The 25,938-nt window shown below is 39.9% G+C and overlaps 1 protein-coding gene across 1 annotated transcript in view; it reads left to right on the top strand.

Moving 5' to 3' along the window:
• Positions 1-681: 681 nt before the first annotated feature.
• The window catches only part of SYCP2L (synaptonemal complex protein 2 like), a 28,079-nt gene continuing 2,822 nt past the window's right edge, over positions 682-25,938 (top strand). Inside the window, exons 1-32 of the mRNA XM_068199443.1 lie at positions 682-748; positions 1,076-1,141; positions 1,617-1,754; positions 1,840-1,959; positions 3,140-3,244; positions 4,379-4,403; positions 5,404-5,489; positions 5,624-5,712; positions 5,813-5,847; positions 6,586-6,728; positions 7,246-7,298; positions 7,659-7,704; positions 8,467-8,559; positions 8,649-8,709; positions 9,139-9,287; positions 10,106-10,166; positions 13,132-13,250; positions 13,643-13,712; positions 13,845-13,890; positions 14,496-14,541; positions 15,490-15,578; positions 17,107-17,155; positions 18,261-18,316; positions 18,933-18,987; positions 19,493-19,649; positions 20,734-20,783; positions 21,423-21,519; positions 21,946-22,037; positions 22,198-22,261; positions 23,805-23,936; positions 24,645-24,769; positions 25,266-25,360. Of these exons, the coding sequence (XP_068055544.1) occupies positions 740-748; positions 1,076-1,141; positions 1,617-1,754; positions 1,840-1,959; positions 3,140-3,244; positions 4,379-4,403; positions 5,404-5,489; positions 5,624-5,712; positions 5,813-5,847; positions 6,586-6,728; positions 7,246-7,298; positions 7,659-7,704; positions 8,467-8,559; positions 8,649-8,709; positions 9,139-9,287; positions 10,106-10,166; positions 13,132-13,250; positions 13,643-13,712; positions 13,845-13,890; positions 14,496-14,541; positions 15,490-15,578; positions 17,107-17,155; positions 18,261-18,316; positions 18,933-18,987; positions 19,493-19,649; positions 20,734-20,783; positions 21,423-21,519; positions 21,946-22,037; positions 22,198-22,261; positions 23,805-23,936; positions 24,645-24,769; positions 25,266-25,360 (2,621 nt within the window). The 5' untranslated portion in view covers positions 682-739. The remainder of the gene's footprint in view (positions 749-1,075; positions 1,142-1,616; positions 1,755-1,839; positions 1,960-3,139; positions 3,245-4,378; positions 4,404-5,403; positions 5,490-5,623; positions 5,713-5,812; positions 5,848-6,585; positions 6,729-7,245; positions 7,299-7,658; positions 7,705-8,466; positions 8,560-8,648; positions 8,710-9,138; positions 9,288-10,105; positions 10,167-13,131; positions 13,251-13,642; positions 13,713-13,844; positions 13,891-14,495; positions 14,542-15,489; positions 15,579-17,106; positions 17,156-18,260; positions 18,317-18,932; positions 18,988-19,492; positions 19,650-20,733; positions 20,784-21,422; positions 21,520-21,945; positions 22,038-22,197; positions 22,262-23,804; positions 23,937-24,644; positions 24,770-25,265; positions 25,361-25,938) is intronic.

Here is a 25,938-nt window from a genome sequence, read left to right on the forward strand (position 1 = left end):
GTGTTGATAGGCACACTTTAACTTATTGAACAGTTACAGATTTTGTGTTACCTTTTTATTATCGAAAGAAAGAGCTGATGGGGTCTGAAGTTTGGAGCTTTTTGTTTGGTTCGTTTGGTTTTCGTGAGTTTGTTTTTCTTTTTATTGGTTTTGTGGGTTTTTTTTTATTTGTTTGGGTTTTTTTGGAGTGGGGGGAGATTATGGGAAGAAAGGAGGGAGATTGATTTTTGGTGTGAAAAACAGAAAGAAAAACACTATCCACAACAGCATAGAGATCGAGCCGTTGAACTCCGAGCGCTGCTATCACACTTTAAACGATCCCACCTGTTCGCAATGATTTTTGTCATTCACTTCCCTCCTCTCTGGTCCAAAATTTACTGAACTTTACCCTCAGCTGAGCCCAATAAAGCCGACCCGGCAGCAGCACACGCCGGCTGTGGCTCCTCTTGGCCAAGAGCAGCCTCCTGGGAGGCTCCGAACTCCTCCTTTGCACCCCTGGGCTCGGCCGGGGGTCTGTCAGGGCCGGTGCGAGGGGCTCGTCCCAGGTGCCGCACAGCTGCGGCTTTTTAGGGCGGAGGCGAACCGGGCTGCTTTTTCTCCTTTTTTTTCCCACCCACTTGCTGGGGAAAGGAGAGTGCTCGGAGCTGCGGGGAAGGCTGGTGAGGGTCGCCCTCCAGCCTAAGCGCGGGTGTGTGGAGCAGCAGCGGCCGCGGGGAGGGTCTGAAGCAGCCCCCGCGCCATGGTCCAGGTGAGCGGCGCTCCCCGCGGCGGGGACCCGGCAGCGGCCACCCGGCAGCGGCCACGGAGAGAGGGACACTCCGTGCTCCCTCCGGGCGACACCCGCGGGACTCCCCGCGGCCGCCAGAAACCTCGGGTTGGGAGCTGTGGGGGAGTTTTGCAGTTTAGGTAATAATGAAGGAAAACCAGCGTTTTGGAAGTGAGGGGATGAGTAGGTGCTCTTCATCTTTGAGGTGGGAAAAAGTTGTTTGGGCTTGTTTTGGTTGATTTGGTTTTCTTTTTTGGGGGGACGGGGAAAGAAGATTTTTCCTGTATTTTTCTCTTTTTATTTTCAAAGGAAGAAAGAAGTGAAGAACGAAATAGAGATATGAGTGGCAATATGGCAGACAGGGCAGAAGACTACGTAAGGATCTATGAAATGCATTCTTATTTTTATCTTACAAATTGTCATTTATATATATATTTAAAGGTGCATTTCTTAAATGAATACGGCATGACCCAGGCTTTTTAGTAATTTTATTTAATGTAGGAAGTGTTGTAGTCCTCTTACTCTTTACTTTACTAAGTGGGAAGAAATTATTGTAATAGTTGTGGGACTTACAAACTGGCTATACTAAATTGTCATTTTCCTTACTTGGTATCTTTTATAATTATTCAGTTTCAAGGATTCTGTCTCTTTTGGATATTAAGACTGATGTTTCACTTCAGATGTAGTAGTAAAATGAAAGTAGAGAAACAAACGATATAAAACAAATAAACAGAAACTTGCAACTTTTAAAATAGCTTAACAAGTATTTTATCATAATTAGTGGTGCTGCAGTTTCAATGCCTGCTTATTTTATTCACTAATTGTGAATAAAATAAAATTCCCTCTGCAGCTTGAATCATTGCTCATTGATGCCTTTAAAGGGAAGGGGTTTCAAAAAATACATGAGCTACTTCAAGAGAAGGAAATAGAGCCTCCCCAGAAATACAGTGGATCTCTCTTTAACCAGCTGGACAAAGCACTGAGAAAGGCAAGTACCATAAATAATCTCAAATCTTCTAACAGCCAACTCGGAGCGTAGCAGGGTAATGATGCACAGCACTGTGTTTCTGCAGGAGCTGGACAAGAATGAATTCAAGAATGTTTCATTGCTGCTGAAATGTATTCAGCTCTATCTTAAAAGTGATCTTGAAGAAGGGAAGAGCTTGTTTATTGAACAAGGACTGGTAGCAAAGATGAGTATAATACTGTATATAATTTACTAGTATGATTTAAGGTTGTTTGCATCAGGAAAAAAAAAAACAAACCAAAAAAAACTCCATTGAAGTGAAAACTAGAGGATGGCTTGTTGGCCACACAGAAACAAAATATTTTTTTAATATTTAACATGCATGAACTGAGTGGGGGAAAAATGCTTACTCTTTCTGCTTTTGGTGTAGAAGCCAATTTTATGGCTCCACTTATTACTGATTTAAAGGGTTGGGTTGTTTGGGGTTTTTTAAGCTAATAGTGGAAGGAGAGGATGAATTTCTATGAGTATCATTAGTGAAATGATATAGACTTTCTAAATGCATTTTAAATGCTCCAGCAAAGTACAGATTTAGTAATAAAATTGATGAGTAATTTGTGCTTTTGTATGGTTAAAAACTGAGACAATCTTTATGACGATCCCTCTCTAGTTATGTAGTAAACCCAATGCATTTAATCTGCAATTGTGTTTTATCTTCTGGCACTATATTGATTTCAGCTGGTAATAGTTGTAGTAGCAGAAAGGCAATCGTGCTGAAGATGAGTAGCACCTGGATCCAGCACAGGTGTAACTGCCAGGGAACAGCTAGCACATGCTCTCTGTTAGCAGAGAGCTTACTGAGAGTCCTCAGTCCAAAATGTTGTATTCCTGCCTTATAGTTATGCTTTTCAGGGGTACAGTTGCTCAAAATTCCCGTATGGAAATAAATTAATAATTTTTTTCCAGTCTGAGCTCTGTACTTTCACTGGAATGTAGATTTCTAGTTCACCATTTGTGTGTGATGTTATTCAATGTTTAAAACCATGAAGTATTAATGTATTTACCTTGAAAAAATTGTACAGTATTTCACTGTGAGTTGATGTCCTCTACAAATGTTTATAGTAGTTTTGGTGCTACTAACAGCATGTATTGTGTCTGAGCACCATGAGTGGGTGCTTTGGACAAGAAAGGAGGATAAAAGGAGGGCTAGGAAGGGAAAGGGCAAATGGCACTTTTCATGTCCTCCTAGAAAAATTTGAACTCCTTAAAGCCATGTAGCTTTTGACATAGTGCATCACTCTGAAGTTTAAAGAGTAAAAAACTTGTAAGTTTTCCTGCAGAAATATATAATTTAGGATTATTGATTCCTCTTCTCAGTTTTTAACTCTCTTTTTTTCAACTTTTACCTGGTATCTTGGTTTGAAAGGGCAAGAGCATTTGTGACCCTCATCGACCCAAATGAGGATAGATTTTTGATGTTACTGTTTGAAGACTTCTTTGATTCTGCATTGGTATGTTTGTGCATTTAAGGGGACAGAAGGGTTGCCTTTTTTGGATAAGATAGCTATTGTTCACAAAGAATTTCCTGTTAGAAAATAAATAATTGCATGGACATGGTGCCTCAGGCTGAGCCTGGGATGCAACCTAGGTGGTGTGGGTGGGCACTGTCTAGGAGTATGCTTCAGGCTGGGGTCTGGCTGAGATTTGACACACTTGGGAGAAGCATTTTCTCATTTTCTAGCTTGAAGTATTTGTTTTTGTAGGAAAATTTTTAAGAAATACTGATGCATTTTGTAAATAAAAGCTTGTGAGCTGAAGGTCTCTTTAAAACCCACAAGTTATTAACACCGAACTGCACTTCATGTGCAAACATGTTTGCTAAGGTGCTCCTGGCAATTTGGTCCTACTCTGTTTGAAACAGATTATTTAATTCTAAAGAATGATCTAACTTGCTTACAACTCTCATTTAGGTTTAAACTATAAATATTCATGACTTTAAGGGTGTTAGAGGCCTAGTGATGTAACATTTGTAATAGGAAGAAGGCTTTTTTCTCCCCAAGCTGTTGCTCCCAGTTTTGTTGTCTGTAGCTTACTGGAACTGTGTCACTTTGTGCATCAGAATTCATATTAATACCTATGGTTCTTTTCAGGAGTTCAGCTAAAAGATAGTTGAGTAAAATCAAGCTTCCTTCTTTCTGCACTAACCACTTTGAAATTATAAAATACCCATTTATTTTCCCAAAAATTTAATTTATTTTGAATTATGTCTTCCTGCTATGTTTCTTCCACATGCTTTCACTGTGGAGGAGAAACTGTTTTGTGTTATGGAGTTGTTTATAATTTTCCTCAAGGGACTTCAACACCCTGAAATCCCTGGCAGAAGTGGGTGCTTGGCTACCTTTACCCTCCCTGCATATTGTATGATCAGGGCGACCATATGTGACATACCTGGATCAGGTGGCTTTTTCTGATGTGGGTACACCAGTGTTTTATGTTATTCTGATGTGGGCACATACTGTTTTATGTAATTTAGCATTTGAAAGTTGCGGGGGTGAGGAAGGCATGTATAAAAACAGCTTGGCACTTTGTATACTGCTGTTCTTGGATGGTGTGCTAGTGAAGGCTTCTTTTACTCTTTCCGTCAGGTGATTTGCAAATGCAGTAATGAAGGTCAGTATTTTTCTTTTCCTTCCATTCCTCAATATCATGAATATTAATCTTGGGAGCATATTTCTTCATTCTGCTTGAACTCTGTCCCCTTTCTCTTTTCAACTTTCTACTTCTTCCTCTCTGCAATATATTTTTTTAAATTCTTCAGCTGATTTCTCTTCAGTTAATTTTCATTAACATTTATGTTGAAGCACAAAACCTTTCTCTTTTTCTCTTTGTGTTCTTGCTATGTACATGCTGAAAATTGTTATCTTCTTTAAATGGTCAGCATCAAGCATTTCACTTGATCAGAGTAAGTGGCTTCTGAAAGGGGTTCAGTCTAGACAGTCTGTTCTTGCACATCTGTTTGTTGTGGCATCAGATGCTATTCCCTTGCTGAAGGCAACCATCTCCACAGAATAACATGGTAACCCCTTCAGCCTTCTGGACTCAGCAGAGAGATGTCTGTCTCTCATTCATTTCAGCAGCAAAATTTTGTTCTGTAACTGCAGCTGGTTTTACATTAGGGTGGAGGGGGAAGCAGGTGCTTTCAGAAAATATCTATGTGACCAGACATCCAGGCTCACAATCCATGTAAAAATGAAGCATTGCACTGTGGGTCAGTTAATGTGTGCTTATTTGTCCTTGTACCTTATTCTAGTGGGAGTAGAGTGGCACAAGCATCTTCTGGTTAATACTTTATTGGTTTGCGCTCTTGACTTTGACAAAACCTGTATATTCAGGTTTTCTCTAGTGGCTAGCAATTAGCTTCCCCTTTCTATTCTACGCCTCTTTAAATAATTACCCAGGTCAAAAGTTAGTGTATCTGGAGCATTTTTTTTTTATATGGAAGTTACCAGTTCCCCTTTTTATCTAGTATTAGATGGTTGGAAGCTTTGTCTTAAAATGAATTTACAGCTGGGATGTTTTTATTCCTTCAACACAACGAACTGTTGTTGCGTCAACTATTTTTTATGGACACCACCCATTTCTAGCTCTACCTTTCAAATTATTTTTCTAGGGAAGAAAGAGCTAGTGAATTTATTTTTGCCTGAACTAGGGCACCTAGTGACAGAAGCAAATCTTTGCTGTGCTCTGCATCTGGAGGTAAGATTCTTACTAGGAGGAGAAAATTGGATATATTTGTGTGAAAGTTTCTGTAATTAGATAAAAACATGTGAAATTATGTTATTGATTTATTTGCCTTCATTTTCTACCCCTTCTCTTGTGGGGGGGGAAAGGCCTTGAGGACCCTCAACTCTATACTTGACAGTCTCCCACGGGAGGAGAGAAAGAAGTTCCCTCTCTCTGAGGAGATATGCTCGCTCACGTAAGTGATTTTTCCTTCTTGTTTCTGTACCTAAATACCCTCTTCTCTGCATAAGGTGTTAGTTATTTCCGTTTTAACTTGTGGCATTATGTTGTTTCAGGAAAGATCTTGCAAAAACTATACTGGAGGTTGGTGGTAAGAAGTTCTCCAGCTGTACCTCATCTGCTTATTTATTATAGATGAATTATAATTTAAATTATATTTCCTTGTCAAGGGTTGATTTTTTTTTTTTTTTTTTTAAAGGAGGCAAGTCAAATGTGCTTTAATAAAATATAAATAAAAAAGTTAAATGCAGCAATGCATTATCTCTTTCTGGTTGGTATTAGTAATGCATATTGACTAATCAGGCAGGCTAAACTGATTTATGTAGAAAAGTAATTAAATCAACTTTATGTATGCGTTTACAAAATATGCTGGCTGTTAGTCTTAAAAAAATTAAATTTGAATTGCTTTGCCATGATGTGGACAAAATTTAGTTAACAAGGTTAATGGCCTATTGAGTGAAATCTTTTTTGTTTTCTCCTAATAATAGCACTTTCTAGAGTATTGCCATGGTATGTAGAATGTGGCCTAATCCTAGTGGGTTAGTGATGAGCCTCTGCTCCCATCACTTTCCAAAGCCCCAAGCACATCTCCCAATGCACTCGCGTGTGTCGTGGTTTGCAGTGCTCTGTACCTCGATCTCACTGTGCTGGGGGAGCTGAGGATGCCTGAGCCAACACTTGGCTGTTACCCTCCCCTGTTCTCCTAGGGGAAACCAAGGCTTGAGGATGGATGTGCCTGTGTAGTATAAAATGGCAGGAGTAGCAATGCTATAACCCTCGCTTATGCCGGAGGGATGATATTTATCCTGTGCTTATGATTACCTGGCAGATTATGACCTTCAGGTTGCCCTTTCAGAAGCACTTTGTAGGTTAATGATAAAAAAATGGAGGGATGACCTTGTTCACCACTGGTTTGAAGATAACTATCTTGCTGAAGCTTTCAAAGAGATCAAGGATCGAGAATTTGAGACGGTGAGGGTCCTTATTTTGAAAACAACATACTTGACAAGTCTGTATAGGGGCTAGATTTGGTTGAGTTAAGCCAGGGTGTCCTTGCAAGAAGTTCCTACAAAACTGATTTTATAAATACGCATAGTTATTTGTGGATGGCATGTTTTACCTTTTTTTAAAATTATTAATATGGTAAATATTAAGTTACATATTGTTAAAATACCACCTACTTTTAAGTTACTTTACCTATAAAAAAGTAAAAAAATATACATAAATAATGCATAAATAAGTTAATTTGCAGGGTTTATATTTGAGTTCTTACTGGTCTTAAGTTGGGAAGTTGGGTCTAACCTTTTCTACTAAATTGAGGATTTCTTCCCAGTGGTCTTTGGCATTTCACTGACCAGTTTAAAGCTTTTAACTGGACAGTAGATGTTACACAGCAAATAGTTATTCTACACAATAGAATAACTATTTGCAAAGGGAAAGTAGCTTGATTTTTTTTTTTTTTTTTTTTAATGTGTCATTTGTCTTGAAGGACTGCAGAAAATTTCTTAATCTACTAAATGAAAGGCTTGGAGATAAAAGAAGGTAAGCTGAGAACAAATAATATATTGGGGGCATCATTACTGCAGAGGGGATTAAACAGAATTGTGAAATGCGTTGGCTTATATTAAAAAAAATTTTACATCACATGGGAAGAATGAAGTTGTTTTTAAGAAGTAAATGATATGCATTTTTATGATGATTCTTTTAAAAGTAAGAGCAATGAAGATAATGCACCACTTCTATAATACTGTAGTCTCTAGCTTATCCAAGCTTCATTTACTTTTAGAATATTTTAAATTCTTCTTTGAACAATAAGATTGATTACTAATCTTATTAAAAATAAAATAATTGAAGTCAGACTCCAATGTTGAATGGATCATGTGATGTCTGCTTCTCTTCCAGAGTCTACTCATTTCCTTGCATATCTGCTTTTGCTGACATGAATGAGGTAATATCCCTTAAAGCTCTGACACCTTCCCTACAGTGTTATGGCTGTTGAAATGTTGCTTTCTGTGGTAGATGTTTGAGGTTTTTTCCCCCTGCCTCTTTTTCAAGAGCTCAATTTCTTGGAGTGTAGAGTATAACCTTTTTTCTAGCTAGGAAGTTTGCTTGTTTGTCACTTAGCTCCCAAATTACTGCTGCTGACTTTGCTGTTGTAACAGCCAAGTGATAGAGGCAACACTTCTCTTCATGGTGATAACAGAGGAGAGTCCTAAAAAGAAACAGGAGGACAGGACAGCACTGAGTCCTCTGGCAGAGCTGTTTCCAGACTGCCAGAAAACAAGATTAGCCTGATGCCCCTGGAGAAGAGTTGCAGATCCTGCAGTTTGCTTTGCTGGTCTTCAATTGAATGAAATGTGGCACCATTCCTGACAGTCAGGAATTGAATCAAACCCATGTAGATGGAAGTTAGTTCCACTGCTTCTGCTTATTTCAAGTGCTCAGAAACAGAGCTTCCACAGCTTCTTTCCTGGCACAATCATTTGTGCATTTCTGCTCCTGTGGCTGAAGTAGACCCATGTCTGCAGTGGGTGTGGTTGGGTGAGCAGAGGACTGGTACCCCACAGTGTGATCTGAACTCTTATTTCTGCAAGGTGTACAGATGTTTGCATAGGCTAACACTATGCAGTTTTCTCTCATTAAAGAAAATTGTGACTGATATAGCAGTTGTGGGCCTTTTTGGGAACAACAGTGCCACCCTCTTCACCAGGTGAAGAAGCCATCAGATGAGAAACTGGAGGAGTTTTGGATTGACTTCAACACCGGCAGCCAGAGTGTGACATTCTATGTGGATTGTGATGAGGTAACAGCAAAGCCCAGGTGGCCTTGGGTTAGCCTAAGCCATTGGGCACTCCCTCAGCCCTTCTGACATGATGTCTTTGGTTTTCAAAGGGAACTCTTTGGGACTCTGTGAGGCTCTCAAAAGAAAATATCAACAGTTACAGTGTGAAGGGTAAGATTTTCCCAACAAGATTATTCTATTTGGCTGGGGGTCCATGAGGCACACAGAGTAAACCTAAAATCTCACCATCACCAAGGTGTTCCTGCCTATTCTCCTCCCTCTCTGCCTTGTCCTTTGGTCCTCCTACACTAGCTCTGCTTGTGGGACTGTGTGTAGGCCCATTCTGCACAATACCACCCCACGCCCCCTCCCCGACCCAAGCAGGACAGCTTGAGGTGTCAGTTTATAGGTGCCCTGGGGAACAGAATAACCAAGATTCAGTGGGAAATAAATGAGCAGAGTAACTGGAAATGCATGGGTAAGATGTAAAAGACTGTTTTAAAAATCCCAAACAATTACTCAGACATTTTTGGGTTAACAGAAGAAGGTCTTGATCTAAAACAAATGTAATTGATGTTTTGGTTTGTTTTTTTTACACAGAGAAAGATAGACAAAAGATTGTTAAAATTTTTATGAAGATACCTGCTGCTCTTAACAAAATAGAAGTAGTAAAAATCAAACTGGTTTTCAGTGCTGCGTTTGAAATATTAAGTGCACTTAGAAAAGTCCTGGGAGATGAAAAACTGTTGGTAAGCTCTAATAATGTGGTATTTTTTCTTAACTATATTTTACACTGGACAAAAGCATTCAGGTTTGTGGGGTTTGTGTTTTGTGGTTACTTTATTTTCTCTGTCTCTCTTTACTATATATTTGTCTTCCCACTGTGGATTTTATGACACTCTACATAGATGTTCTAAGCTTTGGCCTGGAAGAGAAATTAGATGTTTTAGGAAAGAAGTTTTAAGGTACTCAAATTTATGGTTTAAAGGATGAAAAGGTTAAAATTATTTGTTAATTAATTCCTTCTGTTATAACTTTTCCCGAGTTTCTGAAATAGAAAATAAAGCCTGTGGCGTAACTAAGTATAAACATGCTCTCACATATGGCTACAAGTGTTACATTGCACAGGATGAGCAAATTGTTACACAAAAACCTGGAGTTATGCTGAAAAATACAATTCGTAAACTGACTTTGTAGGTAGGAGTTCAAGACAAAGAATAGAGTGCTTTTAAAATCTCAAGATTTTTTATTAGCTAATGTAAAAGACCATAAACGGTTTATGATTTTATTTTTTCAAAATGCTAATACAGTTATTTTTTGATTTGTAATTAATCCACAGTCTGTGGTGTTTGCAGAAAAGCTTACATGACAGTAAATAACCATAATACAGTGGCTGTCATTTGCTCTTAAAGGAGGTAAGACCTTTCCAAATGATAACTCAATTAGTATCCACTGATTTGTTGCTGGCAATTAGCAACTGTTAGTTTTGTATTAAGTAGCTGACTTTACTAGATAAAGACTACTCTTTTTAAGACCACTTTCATATAAGATTAATTCATACCAACAGATAGTTGAGTCTGAAGATGAGATTGTCCATTCTGGGAAGGAAACCATGCAGAATGAAGCAGGTGACTTTTGAAAATTGTGTTTTTTCATTAAATTTAAATATCTGTTTTCAAATTATCATTTTCACTTGTAGTCCACAGCTTACAGGTAACCTCACTTAAAAAAAAGAAAAAGGGAAAAAAAAAACCTCAACAAAAAACCAAGCAATGCCCAAGCTCAGTCTTCTACTGTTCCTGCCTTGTGAGCTTGGCAATTCTGTTTGTGACAGATGCTGAGTCCCTCTAGCCCAAGGAGTGAGGGCTGGGCACCATGGCCATGTGCTGCTGGGGTGGCAGGGGAATGCTCATGAAGACAGGATCTGTGTGCTGGCAGGTGGCCTGGCAAGGCACATTTCAGCTGCTGGCTGACCTCTGAAATGCAGAACTGTTCCTCCATCTGCAGGTGTGGTGGGATGCAGCCTCTTGTCCTCCTCTCTGGCTTGCCTGGTTTCTGATTTGGCCATGCCATGTGGGTGCCTTTGGCCTTCTGAAAACACAGGTTCTCTGATGGGCCAGTGCTTGCACCTTGGCACTTAAACTCTTCTCTGTGCAGTGGGTTGCATATGGTGGGGTAACCTCTACTAAAGTTTCCTGCAGGGAGGGAAAAACTTCTGTTTTTTTCTGAACAAGGTGATGTATTAGTGAATGATGTGCTCCTGTCCCCAAGTGCAGTGGGTGATACCTTGGAGGTGCCTGGAGCTGTTGTGGAAGTACAGCGCGGGGAGCAGAAGTGCTCACCTTTTGTGGGTACTTATATGTGGGTAAAAGTGAGCAGCAGCCCAGCTCCTCTGCAGGAGATGACCTGCTGCTGTAAATACCTTCTGCTGCAGGGCTGTCTCTGTGTGTGCCTCAGCTACAAAAGTCTGCCTTAAGGCAGGACAGGCTCTTAGCTGTGATTTATTAAAGAAATATGGATATAGATCTAGTACCAATATCCAACTGTGACGGACAAAAACTCTCTAACAGTTTAAAGTTAGGAAGTGTATGTTTATTGTGATGTTGGGCAGCATGCGGGATAGCTTCCAAATACACACTGCACCTTTCAAATGATTACAGAGTCCTTTTATCCATACAATTATTGAATACCCAAAATACAAATGCATATTTATAATTTTGGTACATCCCATTCCTTGCTTTGTATGCTAATCATTTTAAAAGCTATTAAGCATACGTAGTTTGTTCCTTGAAATGGGTCGGTGATCCCTTTCATGGGGAGGGGTCCCAAAATGAGGAAGTAAACAAAGTCTTCCTCATTCTGACCTTTCTACCTTTTCAACGCAAATATGACAAATGAACTCTTGGTAGAACTCCCATTCCTTGTCTTCAGTTGGTTTCAGAATAGAGGAGGCCCACAATTGTCTTATGTTCCTAAAAGCTATTTGTCAGTTTCTATATTCTTCATTACAAACCCAGCTAACTAAACATTGTGTTGACAACCAATCAATTATTAGTTAACTACTAACTCTTAACTTTATTGAGGCCTACTCATTTATTTTAATTAACTGTAGTAAGGCTTATCTCTAACTAAAATCTTAGCTCCTCTAAAATCTCTACATCCCTTAAAGTTTATGTTTCAGCTGCACCTGGAATAGCATTTATTTCCATATTCTCACCACCCTATAGCCAGTGCTTTGTGTTTCTTCAAACTGGGCACATTGTTTTCCATCATCAAATAGTGGTGCTTCCTGTGCTGCTGCCAGTGAACATCTCCTGCAAGGCATCTTCTTCCAGGATCATTTGGCAGAATTTTGTTATGTTCTAAATGCAGTAGTTGTTGAGGTTACTTGGAGCCTGAAGTACAGATGTGTCATTTCTGTGTCTGACCCAAAGGAAGGTCTAAGTCCTGCACTTGTCAAGAAAGGGAGAGAGTAACTTCTTTCCTTCTCATGCTCTGAAATTCTTCTGTAAGTCCCTACAAACTGTAGGTCACAGCCTTAAGGAAAAGTTGTTTATAGCAAAAAAGCAGGAGGTGTTTGCGATCAAAATTGGTCTTAAACAGGAAATGCTTTCTCAGCTCAACTTTGGTATAAAATTTTTGGAAGGTTTTTTTTTTTTTCTGTATGGTGATCTTTTAACTTTGAAGGCTGTAATTTGTCTTTGCTCCAAAACTGGCTGTATTTCAGGTTTTAGCCTGATTACTTTTTGTGTGGATCCTTTGTTGGTGTAATTTACTTGACAAATATTTCCACATCTTCTAAGGCTGTGAAATCACAGCTCTTCCTACTGCTACCACCTACTGTCTTGAAAACAAATTAAGTTTGAAGAACTCTTAGGATAGCTAGCATTCTTTCTGTGACAACATTAAAAAGAAATTTTTACTTTCCTCTAAGTTCCTGTGCATTTCAGATTTGTCCAGGTGAATACTTGAAAGAGCCACTTCCAGCCCTAAATGTCTGGGGCACTAACTTCTTCAGTAGTCCTTCCCATTTTCCTTCAGTTACAGCCTAAAATAAGCTAGAATGGAAGTCCTCCACTTCTGGAGAAGCAGATGAGCTAGGAGTTCCTTTACCGGTGCCCACTATGGAGCACACAGAGGTGCAAGGTGGGCCCTGCTACTTGAAGCAATCAAGGAGCACAAAGGGCAGAAGGTAGTTGATCTGCATTGAAACAAATTTTGCAGTGCCTGGTAGAGATTCAGTGGAGGAAAACATAGGTGGTGGAAGTTCCCCCTGCTTTAGTCAGACACAAGTCAGACATGCTCCATGTCTTTCAGAGCTTAAGAGTCAATGTAGCAATATAAGTAGTAAGATGATAAACTTGTGTGTTATTCATCCTGTATTGATGAGCCTATATGTTGTTTTTTAGCATTGCAATTCTTCACTGGGTACTTTGAAGATACTTGGGTTTGTTCTGTTAAATGTGAGCTTGGGACATGCCTAGAAGGTTGCACTGCTGCAATTTATGCATGCATGGGTGGGAATGGAAAGAAGGGGTAGTGAGTGTGTTCAACTACTGTGATGACATTTTCACTCCTGTTGCTGTTCTGCAGAAACACCTGTACCCTCTAACACACAGAGGAGGAAACATCATTCAAACTCTGAAAATGTGGAGACTCAAAAAGACAACTTAACCTCTCAGCACAGACAGCAGTTAACAGGGACTGTAGCAGTAAGTGTTTGGTGCATGGTGGAACAGTCCTTGTGCCCTTTTCACTTCCTCCAGTCTGCTTTTTTTACAGGTGTGACTAAAACCTTCTTTCAAAGAGAACTGGTTTGTATCTCTTCAGCTCAAATACTTATCTCCAGAGCTGCAATTTTGGCAAAATTGCATTAAAAAAGAAAAAAAAAATACTTCCTCTTGTAAGAGGACAGTGGGATGCTTTTAGTGAGAAACCAGCAGTATTGCTTACACACAGCTTAAAAGGTTTTTATATGTGGGCAATGATGAACCTGCCATGCAGCTCTTGCCACAGTCTGTGAGTAAAAAATCTGTTTGTAGAAACCCTCACTTTTTTATTGATCATATGCATGTTTTGTTCATGGTTTCATGTCTTCAAGCAGAAAATGATCAACTTTGGTGTTGCCATGGTTACAGCGAGCCAGCAGACTGACCTGCAAGATGCTAACCAAGGTCAGGCAAGGCTCCCTTCAGTACCTTAAGTCTGACCCAGCTGTCATGCTGAAGGCTCTGCTTTCATGGGTCTTACAGCAAAAATAAATAAAGTTTCATAGGGTAAAACTATAGTTTCCTTGCTTTCTTCAGAAAAAAACCCCAAAACTCCATCTTCAGGGATGAAAGCTAAGCCTAGGTGAGTGTCTTGCAGACAGAAATTTGCAAAGTGAATTTTTTGTGGTTTTTTTGTGTGTGTTTGTTTGTTTGTTTTTCTTTCTGGGGTTTTATTGTACGTAATTTTGAGGTTTTTCAATCAATTATTAAATTGAAGATTCCGTTTTGCCACCTAGACATCAAGGCTGTTTGCCTGGAGTTAAAATACTTTGTAGCTGCTGAACAGTTTGGTTACTAAATTGGCAGCTGCTCTAGTGTGACTGTTTTCTTATCATGGATTTAGTCCAAATGCAAGGTGAACCCACAGCTGATTTACAGACAGTTAAACTTCAGCTGTGAATCCTGAGCTTGCCAAATGTGAGCTTGTTCATAATGGGCACCATGACTTTGTGATAGATTATGTGAAATTGAATTCACCTTTTTTTCCCAGACCTTTGCAGGACAGGATTTCATGTAGTTAAGAAGCTGGACTTCTGTAGAGATATTGATTACCTTTCTTCCCTCTACATTAAACCATTGTTTTGGTGCTAATTGGTCCAAGCTTGGGTTTTTTTCCCCCCACTTAATAGTTCACAAAGGTTTTGGTCTTTAGATGAACAGCTCCCTCACGTGTCCTCTTGTCCCCAGTGAGAAGCCCCTAGAAGAAGAACCTGTGGATGAGCAGATACCAAAGGTATGTGCGCCTTGAGGGTCCCCCTGAGTGAAGAGATGCAGGGTAGGGAAGAGATTTTCTGGTGGAATTGCAGAAGAAAGCTGGGATGGGTTGACCCACTCGTGCCTTTGAGCAGTGTCCTGAGCCCACAGAGTGTCACACCTGATGTGCTGTGCCACTTAGCACCAGGAGTGAGTTGCAGAGGCAACAGCTGCCGACCTCATCCTAGAGGGGCCCAGTCAAGTGATTCAAGCTCACTGGAGTTTGTTCAGCACATACACAGCCCCAAAGCAATGTTCTGTGCCTGTGTCCAGGAGTGCAGTGGTGTCTGGTACATACTTGTGTGTCACAAGACTTGCACACGTTCCTGAAGGGGTAATATTTGCTTCCTGAATGGAAGCAAGCCTTGGCAGTCTACCTATGTGTTTATTCAGTTTTGTATCTGGGTTCTAATGACTCTCCCATGTAAGAATTTGCAACTTGGGTAAATTACCAAGTAACTGAGAGTCACCTGTAGTTGCACTTGGAAAGTTCTATTGGTGTGCCCCATGTATTAAAGTAAGTAAGTCAATGCCCTATATGAGAAAAATTAAATCCCCAAAGCAATATTTTTAAGCTTAGATACTTATATAAGAAATCACATTTTAGACTTGTTCTTGGGTTTACGTTTCCAGGTGCTAGTTTCAGATATTTTTTTTTAATATTTTTTACTGCCAGTTCAGTTGTTTTGTAGCACTTGCCCACTGTACAGTGAATTCAAAGACTTTGAGCTACTTTCTCTCTCTCACCCTCTTGACCCCCCCAGTTTCAGCTCTATTAATCCCATACTTTGTGGTAGGAAAATACCACAGACAACAGTTGCACCTGGAAAATTGTTGTAGACCAAGGAGGGAAGTTTCCTGGCATACCTTTTCTCTGCTTTTGCCAGGCTCTAGAATCAGAACATGACTTCAGGTATTGTTGTTTTAGATCCTGCAACTCTCTCCTTTTCTAAAGGGCCTTACCAGCAAAAAGAGAAACAGGAAAACGAGTTTGGCCAAGAAGAGGACTGAAGGCAGGTATGACACACAAGCTCTGTGCCCATGCAGGAACTGGTGTACCACGTCATTTTAGACCTTTTCTAGCACTCAGGGAGGAACGGTGTCCCCATGGGGGGTGGCCTGACTGTATCTAGAGTGGGCAGAAAAACAAGTCTGAGGCTATGAAGGGTCATAACTTGTCTCTGTAGGACCCTTTGGGTGCCCAAAGTGATAAAGATCTCAGAAGCTATCCCTAGCATGCCAAAAATGCCCTCTACCTCTGTGATATTATGTCATGGCCTGTTGTCTTTTTCCTTGCCCAATCATAATCCTCCAGTGAGTTGAGTTCTGAGTTCCACCTTCTTTCACAAATTTTTAAGTTTTCTTCAATATTGTCCCAGTTCCTTGGCATCACGGGTCCTAGGGCTTCAGGATGGCCTCTTTCTAAGCTTCTCCCCTTCCCTTGCACCCCCACATCTGTCTGTTTGCACTTAAAGCTGAGGGCACTGCAGGAAGAAACACTTGAAGGTTTGGGGTCTGTATGCAGCCTGTGGTACTGAAAGTCTGCCTTGTTGAGCCCTCCTCCTACACACTCAGCCCCGAGTGTTGTGTTCAAGTTAATGCCTGCTGCTGGGCAGGAGGGCAAATGAACTGTGCATGAGGCTCTCTTCCTGTTCTGGGGCTTCTCTGGGAGTCCTGCTTCAGCCCACTGTTTCTTAGCTCAAAAAACCCTAAGTGCTTAGATGATTTTTTTGACTGGCTGTAGCTAAGAATAGGAAAAGTTGGATTAATTGCAGGGATTAATGAAGCTTTTTTGTTTTGTGAATTTTAAGACAATTTGATGCAGCAAATACCAGTTTTAAAACAGGACCAGCAATGTAGAAGTTAGAGGTGAGGAACTTAGCTTGGTCATTCTGCTCCCTCTAGTGTTTTGTCTGGAAATGAGCGTTTCCTTCCTTCGGGAAGCTTTGGCAAGGATCTCAGCTCTTTAGTCTTCTCATTCTTTTACTAGTAAAAAGATGTACTGTATATTGAGCAGTTGTTGTAATCTTTTTTTAGAAATAGTTATGATTTGGAGAGAGCTACAAAACTGCAGTTAAGTTTAAATGTTGGAGGACATGAAAACAAGTTTTAGGTGTACACAGAGAAGAGATTAGAGAACAAATATTAAATACTAGAATTTTCAAAAGGTAATTAAAAGGATTTTTAAAAATCCTTCTGATGTTTTATTTCCACTCATTACTTCTTCCTACCGTGTACTACTATGGGCGATGTGAGAACAAAATATCCTCTACGTAAACAGGGATAGATTAATTTCTATGTTTTGAATATTTCTTAAAACAATTACTATTTAAAATAGCAAGAATCAAGACAGCAAAAAGTCTAAGTAGAAAAGGAGCAAGTATTTTTTTGAAACTTAGGAAAGAGTATTTTTAGGCATATAAGGTTTCTGGGGAGAGGGGGCTCAGAAAAAAAACCCACGTTATCACCTCCCTATTCTTAATGGAATTCTATAGGGCGATTCTTCACTATTGTGAATCACTGCCATATTTATGTTGACTTGCAGGAAGGATCTCTATGATTTTGAAAACTCAGACTCCTCAAGTCACGAAAAGGTAAACTTGAGACAGAAACTCTGCACCTAATGGAGTAGTAGCTTGAAGTAGGGGACATAATTTACAGCAGAAATGCTGTAAGGATGGACAAACTGTTATAGCAAGACAGACAACTGAGAACCTGAGATTTTTTTTTCTTTGTGTGGTGGAAATGGATTTTTTTAGTGGCAAGAATGCTCATCACTACATGAATTTTGTGATGGGTAATGCATGCTAACACCAACAGACATTTGAGCTGTTGCTTCAGTGAGGCCATGGGATGTCTCTGATTGAAGGCCAACCTCTGTGCTTTACTGAATGTCAAAAGCAGATTGCTGAGCATCCACTTTGTCCTTCTAGGCTAAATAGAAGAGACTGAAATCCCCTTCAAGCTGTGCTTTGCAAACTGGGAATCCCTGGTTAAAACTCAGTCCTTGCAACACTTTTGTTGGAAATTCTGCTTGATTTACATTTGCAGAATCTTAAAAAAAAAAAAAAAAAAAAAGGAATAAAAATTAATCACTTAGACTGCTTTGAAACTTTGCCCAGTGTGGGCTTTCCCAGGAAGTTGTGGACTTGCTCCTGACAACTTCCATCAAGGTGGCTGTGCTGGACAAACCTTTTAGCTTTCAGCCTCTTCCCTGATGTGTGGGTTGTCACTGGTGCCTGCTAACTGTGAGGCAATGGGTGCTGAATGGAACACCCCAAATTTCTCTTTATTATAAAATGGACATGGCCTGATCCTTGCTGCTGCCACTGGGTGTCAGCACAAATCCCTGCTCCATGGCACCCTGCTCCGGTCCCAGAGCTGTCCAGGGGCCCTGCACCTTGCTTACAGCGCTGCTGCCAGTGCTGCTATTGATTCAAATGACATGTCTTGTGATGCTGGTGCTTAAAATGATCATTATTCATAAACCAAGGAAAAGAGAAAGGAACTCTGTTTAAGGTTCAACTGTTTGTCTATTATAATTTATGACACTGTTTCATTCAACAAATCCCATTCCATTAAGAAGTGAAATTTCTGAGTAGGAATGGTAATCCATTTCCCTTCTGAATTCTGATCTATTTTCAATATGTAGAGTATTTTATGGGGTAACTGGGCTCTAAGACAACTCTCTGCTTTCAGGTTGCTGAAGCCAAAGGAAAGATTCTTGCCCAGAAAACTTCTTCACAAAGTCAGAGGTACAGTATTATACATTCAGTGTTTATGAACCTTTTGCTATGTGAATAAGGGCTCATAGCTTTGGTTAAGATCTTTTAAGTTAGGATCCAAAAGGCTGTGTGATTTTTCTAATACAGTAGTTCCTTGCCTAGCTACCATACTATCTGTGGATGTTATAGATATCAATATTTAAATTAGTACCTGAGAATATAAAGGTTACTGGAGAAAATAGTGACTCCTGTCAACTTTTGTCAATAATATTTTAACTCTTAAACATCATCCTTTCCTGACTATATGCAAAAATGACTGATTTAATTTTTGAAAAATACTTAAACTCCCTGCCTTGCTTTGGCTGCCTTCCAGTCATAGCGAGCTTCCAGGGACTTGCCACCTTTACGTATGCAGATTTATTTTTATTTTAAAAAGTGCTGGTTTCTAGATATCCCTGAATTGCTACTTTCAAAATCCAGGCAAAGAAAAAATTGGCTACTGTATGCTCTTTAACAGTTTGGTTCTTCTGCTGAGCTCTTAAGGGGCCCCCTGCCACCTCTATTTGTCTGTGTCCATTCCACCATGCTGTGGTGTGTTATTGCTGTGTTTGCTACTCTAATTTTTGGTCTTCGTATTACTTGGCAGGACTTACGAAACAAGAAGTAAGAGCAAGCAATTAAACAGTCTTGAGAGAAGGCAGGTAGGTTGTCTATGCTTTTGCATCCCTAGAGCCTTTGATTGTTGCCCATTTGAATGCTGTGTATTTCTACATGTACAAATATGTCACACCCATAAAGAAACTGAACTTTAAGGCCTACCCAGTGCAGAGGTGGAGGAATGTGATTCTGGTGGCCTCTAAATACTCTGTCTGTCATTTTGAAAGCAGCGATCAGGATGCACCATCACTGCCAGATCAGCTAGTGAATGGTCTGTGTTACCTGTTCCCCCCGGTGTGCCACTATTTTAGGCAGAAGAGGGAGAGACAAGGAAGGAGGATACTGTAAAAACCCCATGCTGGCAAAAGGCATGCATCTGCCTCTTGATGTTTTTATACAGCTGTTTCAATAGCTGGTTGTGGCTGTTTTGGCAGATTTCACAGCTTTACATGTTGTAATGTGGGGAGGACGAAATGAGAGAACTTGGTAGCAGCTGAAATACAATGGCTGAGGGGCTTCTGAGTGAACAGGACTTAATTGTGTCTTTAGTCCAGTTACAGGAAACACCTTTTCTCTGAAAGCAATAATGAAAATACAAGCCCTGGTCAGAGTGAGAAAAGCTGGATCCTTGACTCTCAGATACAGCCAGTGCCAAAACATTTTGACTATACCCGAAAAAGACCCAGGGTGAGAAGTAAATTAAAAGGTAAGCTTAGTCCCCTACTGACACTTAGCTATGCCTGATGAACTGAGCTGCAGAAAAGTAAATGCTGATGATGGTTTGAAAAAGAAGAGTTTGGCCAATTCCTGGCTTTCCTGAGTGGGAGAGAGTAAACTTGAGGCCAGCAGCAAGGGGTGCCCTAAGAAGGAGATGCATTGCACACTCTTGTGCTTGAACTGGGCTCCTGTCTCCTTCCCAAATTTAGGTTCAAATGTCCAGGTGGACATTTGGCACCTAAACGAACTGTGTGGGTGCAGCCCTCTCTGTGATGGTGCTGAAGAGCCCATGGGTCTTGAGCTGATGGCTGTGTTGGTGCTCTTGACCGCACTAGGAGCCAGATCTCTCTGAAGCTACCACACCTCCTTCCTGCAAATTTCCCCTCCTCACCTCCCCAGAAACATCACTGACTTGGCAAGTAAACCTTGAAAATCCTCACAATTTGCAGACCAGGTCATTCTCCTTCCCTATTTATGCAATAATAAGCCAGTCATCCTCTGAGTGTCAGATGTGATTACCTCTGATAGTATTCTCTGCTCGGGCCTGACCAGCAGCAGACCTCCCCTGCAGCCATGCTCCAGGGCTGTGTGCTGCTGTGACCACCAAATGGAAATCAAATTGTCCTGAATGAGGTGGAATGTTTCTCTCCCACTCATGGAGAAATTATGCTTGCTCAGGTAGCTGTTGGATTCTGTATGGATTAAAAAGCAAAAGAAAGTTGAGCTTCAAATTATTCTTTATACTGGGTTTCCTGCAATGTCAACCCACTGTCTTGCCTGGGACTTGGGGACTGTCAGACAAGATGCTGAGCCTGTCTTTTTTTTTTTTTTTTTTTTTTTTTTTTTTACTTTTTTGGCTGCTCTGGATGCAGTGAGTTGTGTATGTTTGCATCATTGCACCTGTCTTTATTAGAGAAAGGTGTTTTTTTGAAATTTAATGGAAGTGTTGTGAAGTTTTTATGTTGAAAAGGCTAGAAAACCAAAACTGAAAAGCTTTGCACTGTGACTAACTCGGTTAACTGGGTAAGGTACACCCTTTACATTGCCAGTAACCAGGGAAACTTTTCTTGCAGTGCTTCCAGTATCTTCTGCAAGTAGTGGCAGTGACTATGAGTCAAAGAAGGTAAGGTGTGATGCTTTAGTGCTTCAGATTTAAAAAGCATTATGGATGTAAAATGTGTACCCAATAAGTGAGAATTAAATAAATTGGTGTTATTTTAATTCTCAAATGTTCTGATAGAGAGATTTGTCTGCTAAGTGCTGTTGCGACTCTGTTGGTCTAATGGAGAAGATCTTAGGAAAACATGGTAAAACTCATAGAAATTGTTAAATGTTGCATATCAAATATATATATATGTGTGTGTGTATATATATATTTGTATATACATATTTGAAATACAGAAAGTCTGGGGAAAAAAATCCCCAGAACTAGTACACTAGTCACACTTAAAAGCTTTTATTTTCCCCTGGAATACTTTTCTTTCTTAACTACAATGCTTATATTCTGCTTATAAGAAACAACATCAGATGTATATCTCCAGTGTCTAAAAGGAGAACTTTTGCATGCATTGAACTTCAGGGCACAGGTCTTCTTTGGTGCTAGATAGAGCAATCAGTATGTTAGGCATATTTTATATATGTAACTATTCTTAGTGTATTTAAAAAACAAATCAATCACCCAAAACTCTCCCTCCAAAACAACACCCCAACCCCTACTTCTGTAGTAATGTTTAAATAAGGCTTAGACTTTGTTTTGTTTTAGGAGGGAGAATCAAAGCAAAAAGCTCAAAAGGAGATGCTAAGAAAAGAAAGCACACCTAGCTCCAAGAGAGATGATTTGCCCACAGTGAATCTTGATGGTATTTTTATTTTGATCTTCTTCAGTGCATTAGAAAAGTTTCGATATGTGTAGGTCTGTACTTTTTAGATGAACTTTTTTGGTGGTGGATTTTTCTTTCTGATTTTGCCAATTTTCCTTCACATTTTTTCCATAAATATTTGCCTTGTGATATTTTATTGTAATGGCTAGGAGGGGTAGACACTATCTTGTAGATAGTTTCTTGTACAAGGAGAAGATAAGCTGGTGATATTGAGAGGTGAAAGAATGAACTTAACTGGCAACCACCAAGAAAACAGCCTTTGGGCTGAGTCTGAGCCACCACCTCTTCCCTGTGTGACAAGATAAAGGAGAGGGTAGAGGGCTTGGGTTTTATTTTCTGTGTCATTAAATTGAGATAAAGGATTCAAACTCTGTTGCCTGTGTCATTTATTCATCTCTCACACAGATGAAACGCTCTCAGATGATATTAGAGGGAGTCCATTGCTACTTGGTATGCCTGCCAGGAGCCCTTCCAGTGACGTGGAGAAAGCCACACAGGTGCAGAATGCAGTGCTTAGCCTCTTCCCAGTCTGCTGTCAGGCTACCTTTACCTGAAACCAGTGATTCGTGTCCCTTTGTTTCCTGTAACAAGACACGCCTCTGGCAGCTTGTCTGCAGGGTGGGTACTTTCTTATTTTGTTTACTTTTTTCTTCTTAGAAGTTTCTTGGTACGCCGGGCAAATTATCAAGAGAGGAAGAAAGTAGCAAGCGGAAGGACTCAGGTTTGTTATTCTTGATAACACGGAAGAGTTGGCTAAAAGCCAACTGTTTTCTTTCAAATACAAATTAGCAGTGACTTTTTTGAGATTACTTTTTTTTTTCTGAATTCTGTTTCTGTGTTTTGTATATCATGACAGACTGTGGTAAGATACTTTTACATATATTCCTGAATTCATTGCTAACTCTTAAAACCTGTCCTTGATTATAGGGGGACTTGTAGTGTAGATTTACAAGCTAATGACCCAAGAGACACACAAATGATAATTTTTAATGTTTTGAAAGTGAACTGCAACTTCAGTTTAAACAAAACAAGCATCCCTTCAAGTTGTTGATTTTCTTTATACCTAAGAACATGGATGGTAAACCATTGCTATAAGCATTTGTTAAATGGGGACTTGGGTAATGCTTATTACTGCTGTAGCTTTTTTAATAGGTAAGTGGCACATCAGGATCTTTTTTTAAAATTAAACTGAGCTTTCATAAACTAACTCAAAAGTGCAGCACAATCTCTTTGTGGTTGGAAACAACTGAATTTTAAGCAAGCCAAGCAGCAATGAGGTTTTTTTCATCCTAATAATTCTCAATGCTGATGCAGTTCTAAGAGTCTGAGCTACTGCTGTGACTATGGAGTGAGTCACTGAAGTTTTGGTCTTGGGCAAAAGCATCCCTTTTCTCATGAGCTGGCACTGTTTGTGTTCCCAATATATCTTTTACCTGCCAGCATTTTCTGAATACACCTTCACTGCAATAACACATCTGTTTAATTTGGGGGAAGATCGATGCTCAGGACTTCATTTCTATCACTGTTCGCTGTACAGCCTTACAATTGGAGAGGAGTTCTTCCCATGCAAAGGCACAAGCAGGGTTATGCTCAGGAATTTCAGGTGTGGTCTCTGACTGCATTTGAACTCTCTCTGTGAACTCTAAATCTACTCCAGGATGCTTCTCTTGGTCTGACTGTATTGCCTGTTCTGGGCCCCACCACCTTCCATTCTGCCCTATGGACACTCCAGGAAGATGACTTGTCAAACAGGCAACTTGCTGAGTTCTGAAAAAGTGCACAGTGAGACAAAAGAATGGGGGTCTTTGTTTCTTTGGTTTTTAGCAAATTTTCCCTAAAGTAGAGGCTGTAGCTTTGATTTGGATTGTTTGGATTGATTCAATGTTATTTTCAAAAATTTTCTTCATAATCAGTTTGAGAACTTGGGCTGGAAAAGGGAATGGGAAGCAGCTGGACACCAGAGGTTTTTGATGGCCAGAGTAGCAGGCCAAACAAAGGAAATTAATCCATCTTTAAGATGGAGACATGGAAGATTTCCAAATACCTGTGCAACACTAGGCAGGCTAGTTCCCTCCTTTTGCAAGGGCAGATGCTTTCAGGTGAAGACTTGTCCTTTTCTGTGTGATGCCAGACCATAAAATGAAGCTGCCTCCTTTTCTGAAGCATTGGTAATTCCAGTGGTGGTTTCTCCTTGAGCAGGCACTGTCATGTACCTCATGCAAAAGGACAGATTTCTTTTGAAACATCTTCTATTCTCTTTCTAGATATACTGAGTGGCACTATCATAAAAAAGCCTAAATTTTCTAGTTTGGAGAAAAATCCCTTGCCTTCTGAGATTAACCATACACCAAAGAAAATTTCTGATTCAGTAGAAGATGAAGTGGAGGTCCAGAAAGGTAAAATCTGGTTGGTAATTAAGGTGAAGTGCTTAAATGCTTTCAGCTTTTCTTTTCTTGTGGTATAAATCATAGTCACATGGAAGCTTGAAGAGATATATTTGTAGAGAGGTCAACTTTTCCAAAAACCAAAAGTGTAAATTAGCAGGAGGTATTGCAGCACTGCCAATGGCAATGTATACTGTGTATGTAGAGGTGTGAATAAGGAAATTTGGGTTCCAGTAGGTCAGCTGCTTCATGACATCCACAAGTTCTACTATGAGTATGATTTTCCAGAGTTATTTAAAAAAACATCAAACACAGGGGCTGGGAAAAAAGCATACAGGTAATGGATGAAGTAACTGCAAAATACTGCTAACTCTGAGCACAAGAAGTTCAGGCTTTCCCTGCCTTGCATAAGTAGAAGACAGAAGAAGTGGTGGCCTATTTTCTGCCTTTATTCTGTGCATTTGCCTCAGTATCTGTAAATAGCTCTTTGTGTTGCTCTATTGTGCCTATCCTTCCCTGCTGTTCTCTAACAAGCATTTCTCTGGGGATTTTTGAGCTCGTTTCCCTCCTGCTTGTAAGCTCTAGAAGAATAAGCCCCAAATTCCAGCTCTCTAACAGAAGTTGTTGCCCACATGAATGACAATCCCTTCAGTAGCAGGACGGTTTATATTCCAGAATGTCTTCCAGCATGATGCTACCTGGGTATGTTCTTCCTCCTAGGCCAGGAAATGGACAATAGCCTAGATGATGTGTTTTTTTCCAAGATGCTCCATGAAGATTTGAGTGATTCAGGAGTGATTTTTGCCTTTGAAAGCTTTATTGACCAACTGAAGAAATTGTTCTGGGTAATGTGAGCTCTTTCCACATGTGTGGCAATTGATCATGTTATGTGAAATTACCTTTTTATCTCGGGGAGAGTTGGTGCAAATATCCCATCTTTAGTTTGTGTTCAAGTGGAAGACATTGCTTTAGTAACAGTGTCAGTTAGTCTGGAGCTCTTAGAAGTATTCTACAGAACTTATATATTCTGAGAAGTGTTACAGGGAAGGCATAAAGGAAATTTTATTTAAGTTTTTCCTGACACAACACTGCCCTGAAGTTGCATGGGTTAAATCAAGGCTTCTTGGTGTAACTACTGTGACTGAATTAAATCAGATTGTATCTGCAGCACTGATGTGTGTCATCTTACTGCAGATGAAATTTGATTTAAAATGATTTCTGCTAAGATGAATTACAAGTTTCTGCAGAGGAACATGTTCTCCAGGGAAAGGTTTTGCAAGCTAGACTTCTAGGTTTTGACTTGGGCCATTGCCTATCCCTAACTGTACATCCCATGGCTAGTCCCGGTACAGAAGGATTGAGATCAACACACAGGATGCCCTGAGATCTTCAGAGAAGAACTTGTCTGCCCTGCTGAATGAGATACATAAGTGCAGGTAAGTGGTCTGGTGCTGGCTGAAAATAGCTTCAATTTTGTGTCAATTTTGGTTGATAGTGAAAGCCAACCCGAGAGCTGGATATTGTGCTTATGGTTTGTACGGCAAAATAACTTGTGTTTGTGTTTTGTTTTTTTTTTTTTTTTTTAATGCAAGAAGAGTTTCAGAAGTGTAACTCCTGGGATTGATCCTAATTTTCCTGTAAGAGGAGAGGATGGGTTAATTCATGCAAAGCAAGCTTGAGTTACAAACAGTTGATGGAGCAGTGCTTGGACTGTCTTCTGGTTGTCATCAACTTAGTAGCTTCTATTTCTAAATCTTTTAAGAAAGAAACCAGGCTGTGACTTGCCTAATGGATAAGAAGAAAATGAATCTCACATATCCTGAGTTTCTTAGATAGGAGCTAGATGAAAAAATAAATTCTAATATTTATGAGTTTGGTATAAGTGAGATACTTACACTTACAAGTACACTATAGGATGTATCAGGCCTCTGTATCTATTGCACATTCACTTTTTAGGATTTAGATCAAATGGGGTATGAAATAATAACCTTTAAAGTCAAAAATCCCTGGTATT

The sequence above is a fragment of the Anomalospiza imberbis genome, chromosome 1, assembly GCF_031753505.1.
Source record: "Anomalospiza imberbis isolate Cuckoo-Finch-1a 21T00152 chromosome 1, ASM3175350v1, whole genome shotgun sequence".
Taxonomy (NCBI): Eukaryota; Metazoa; Chordata; class Aves; order Passeriformes; family Viduidae; genus Anomalospiza; species Anomalospiza imberbis.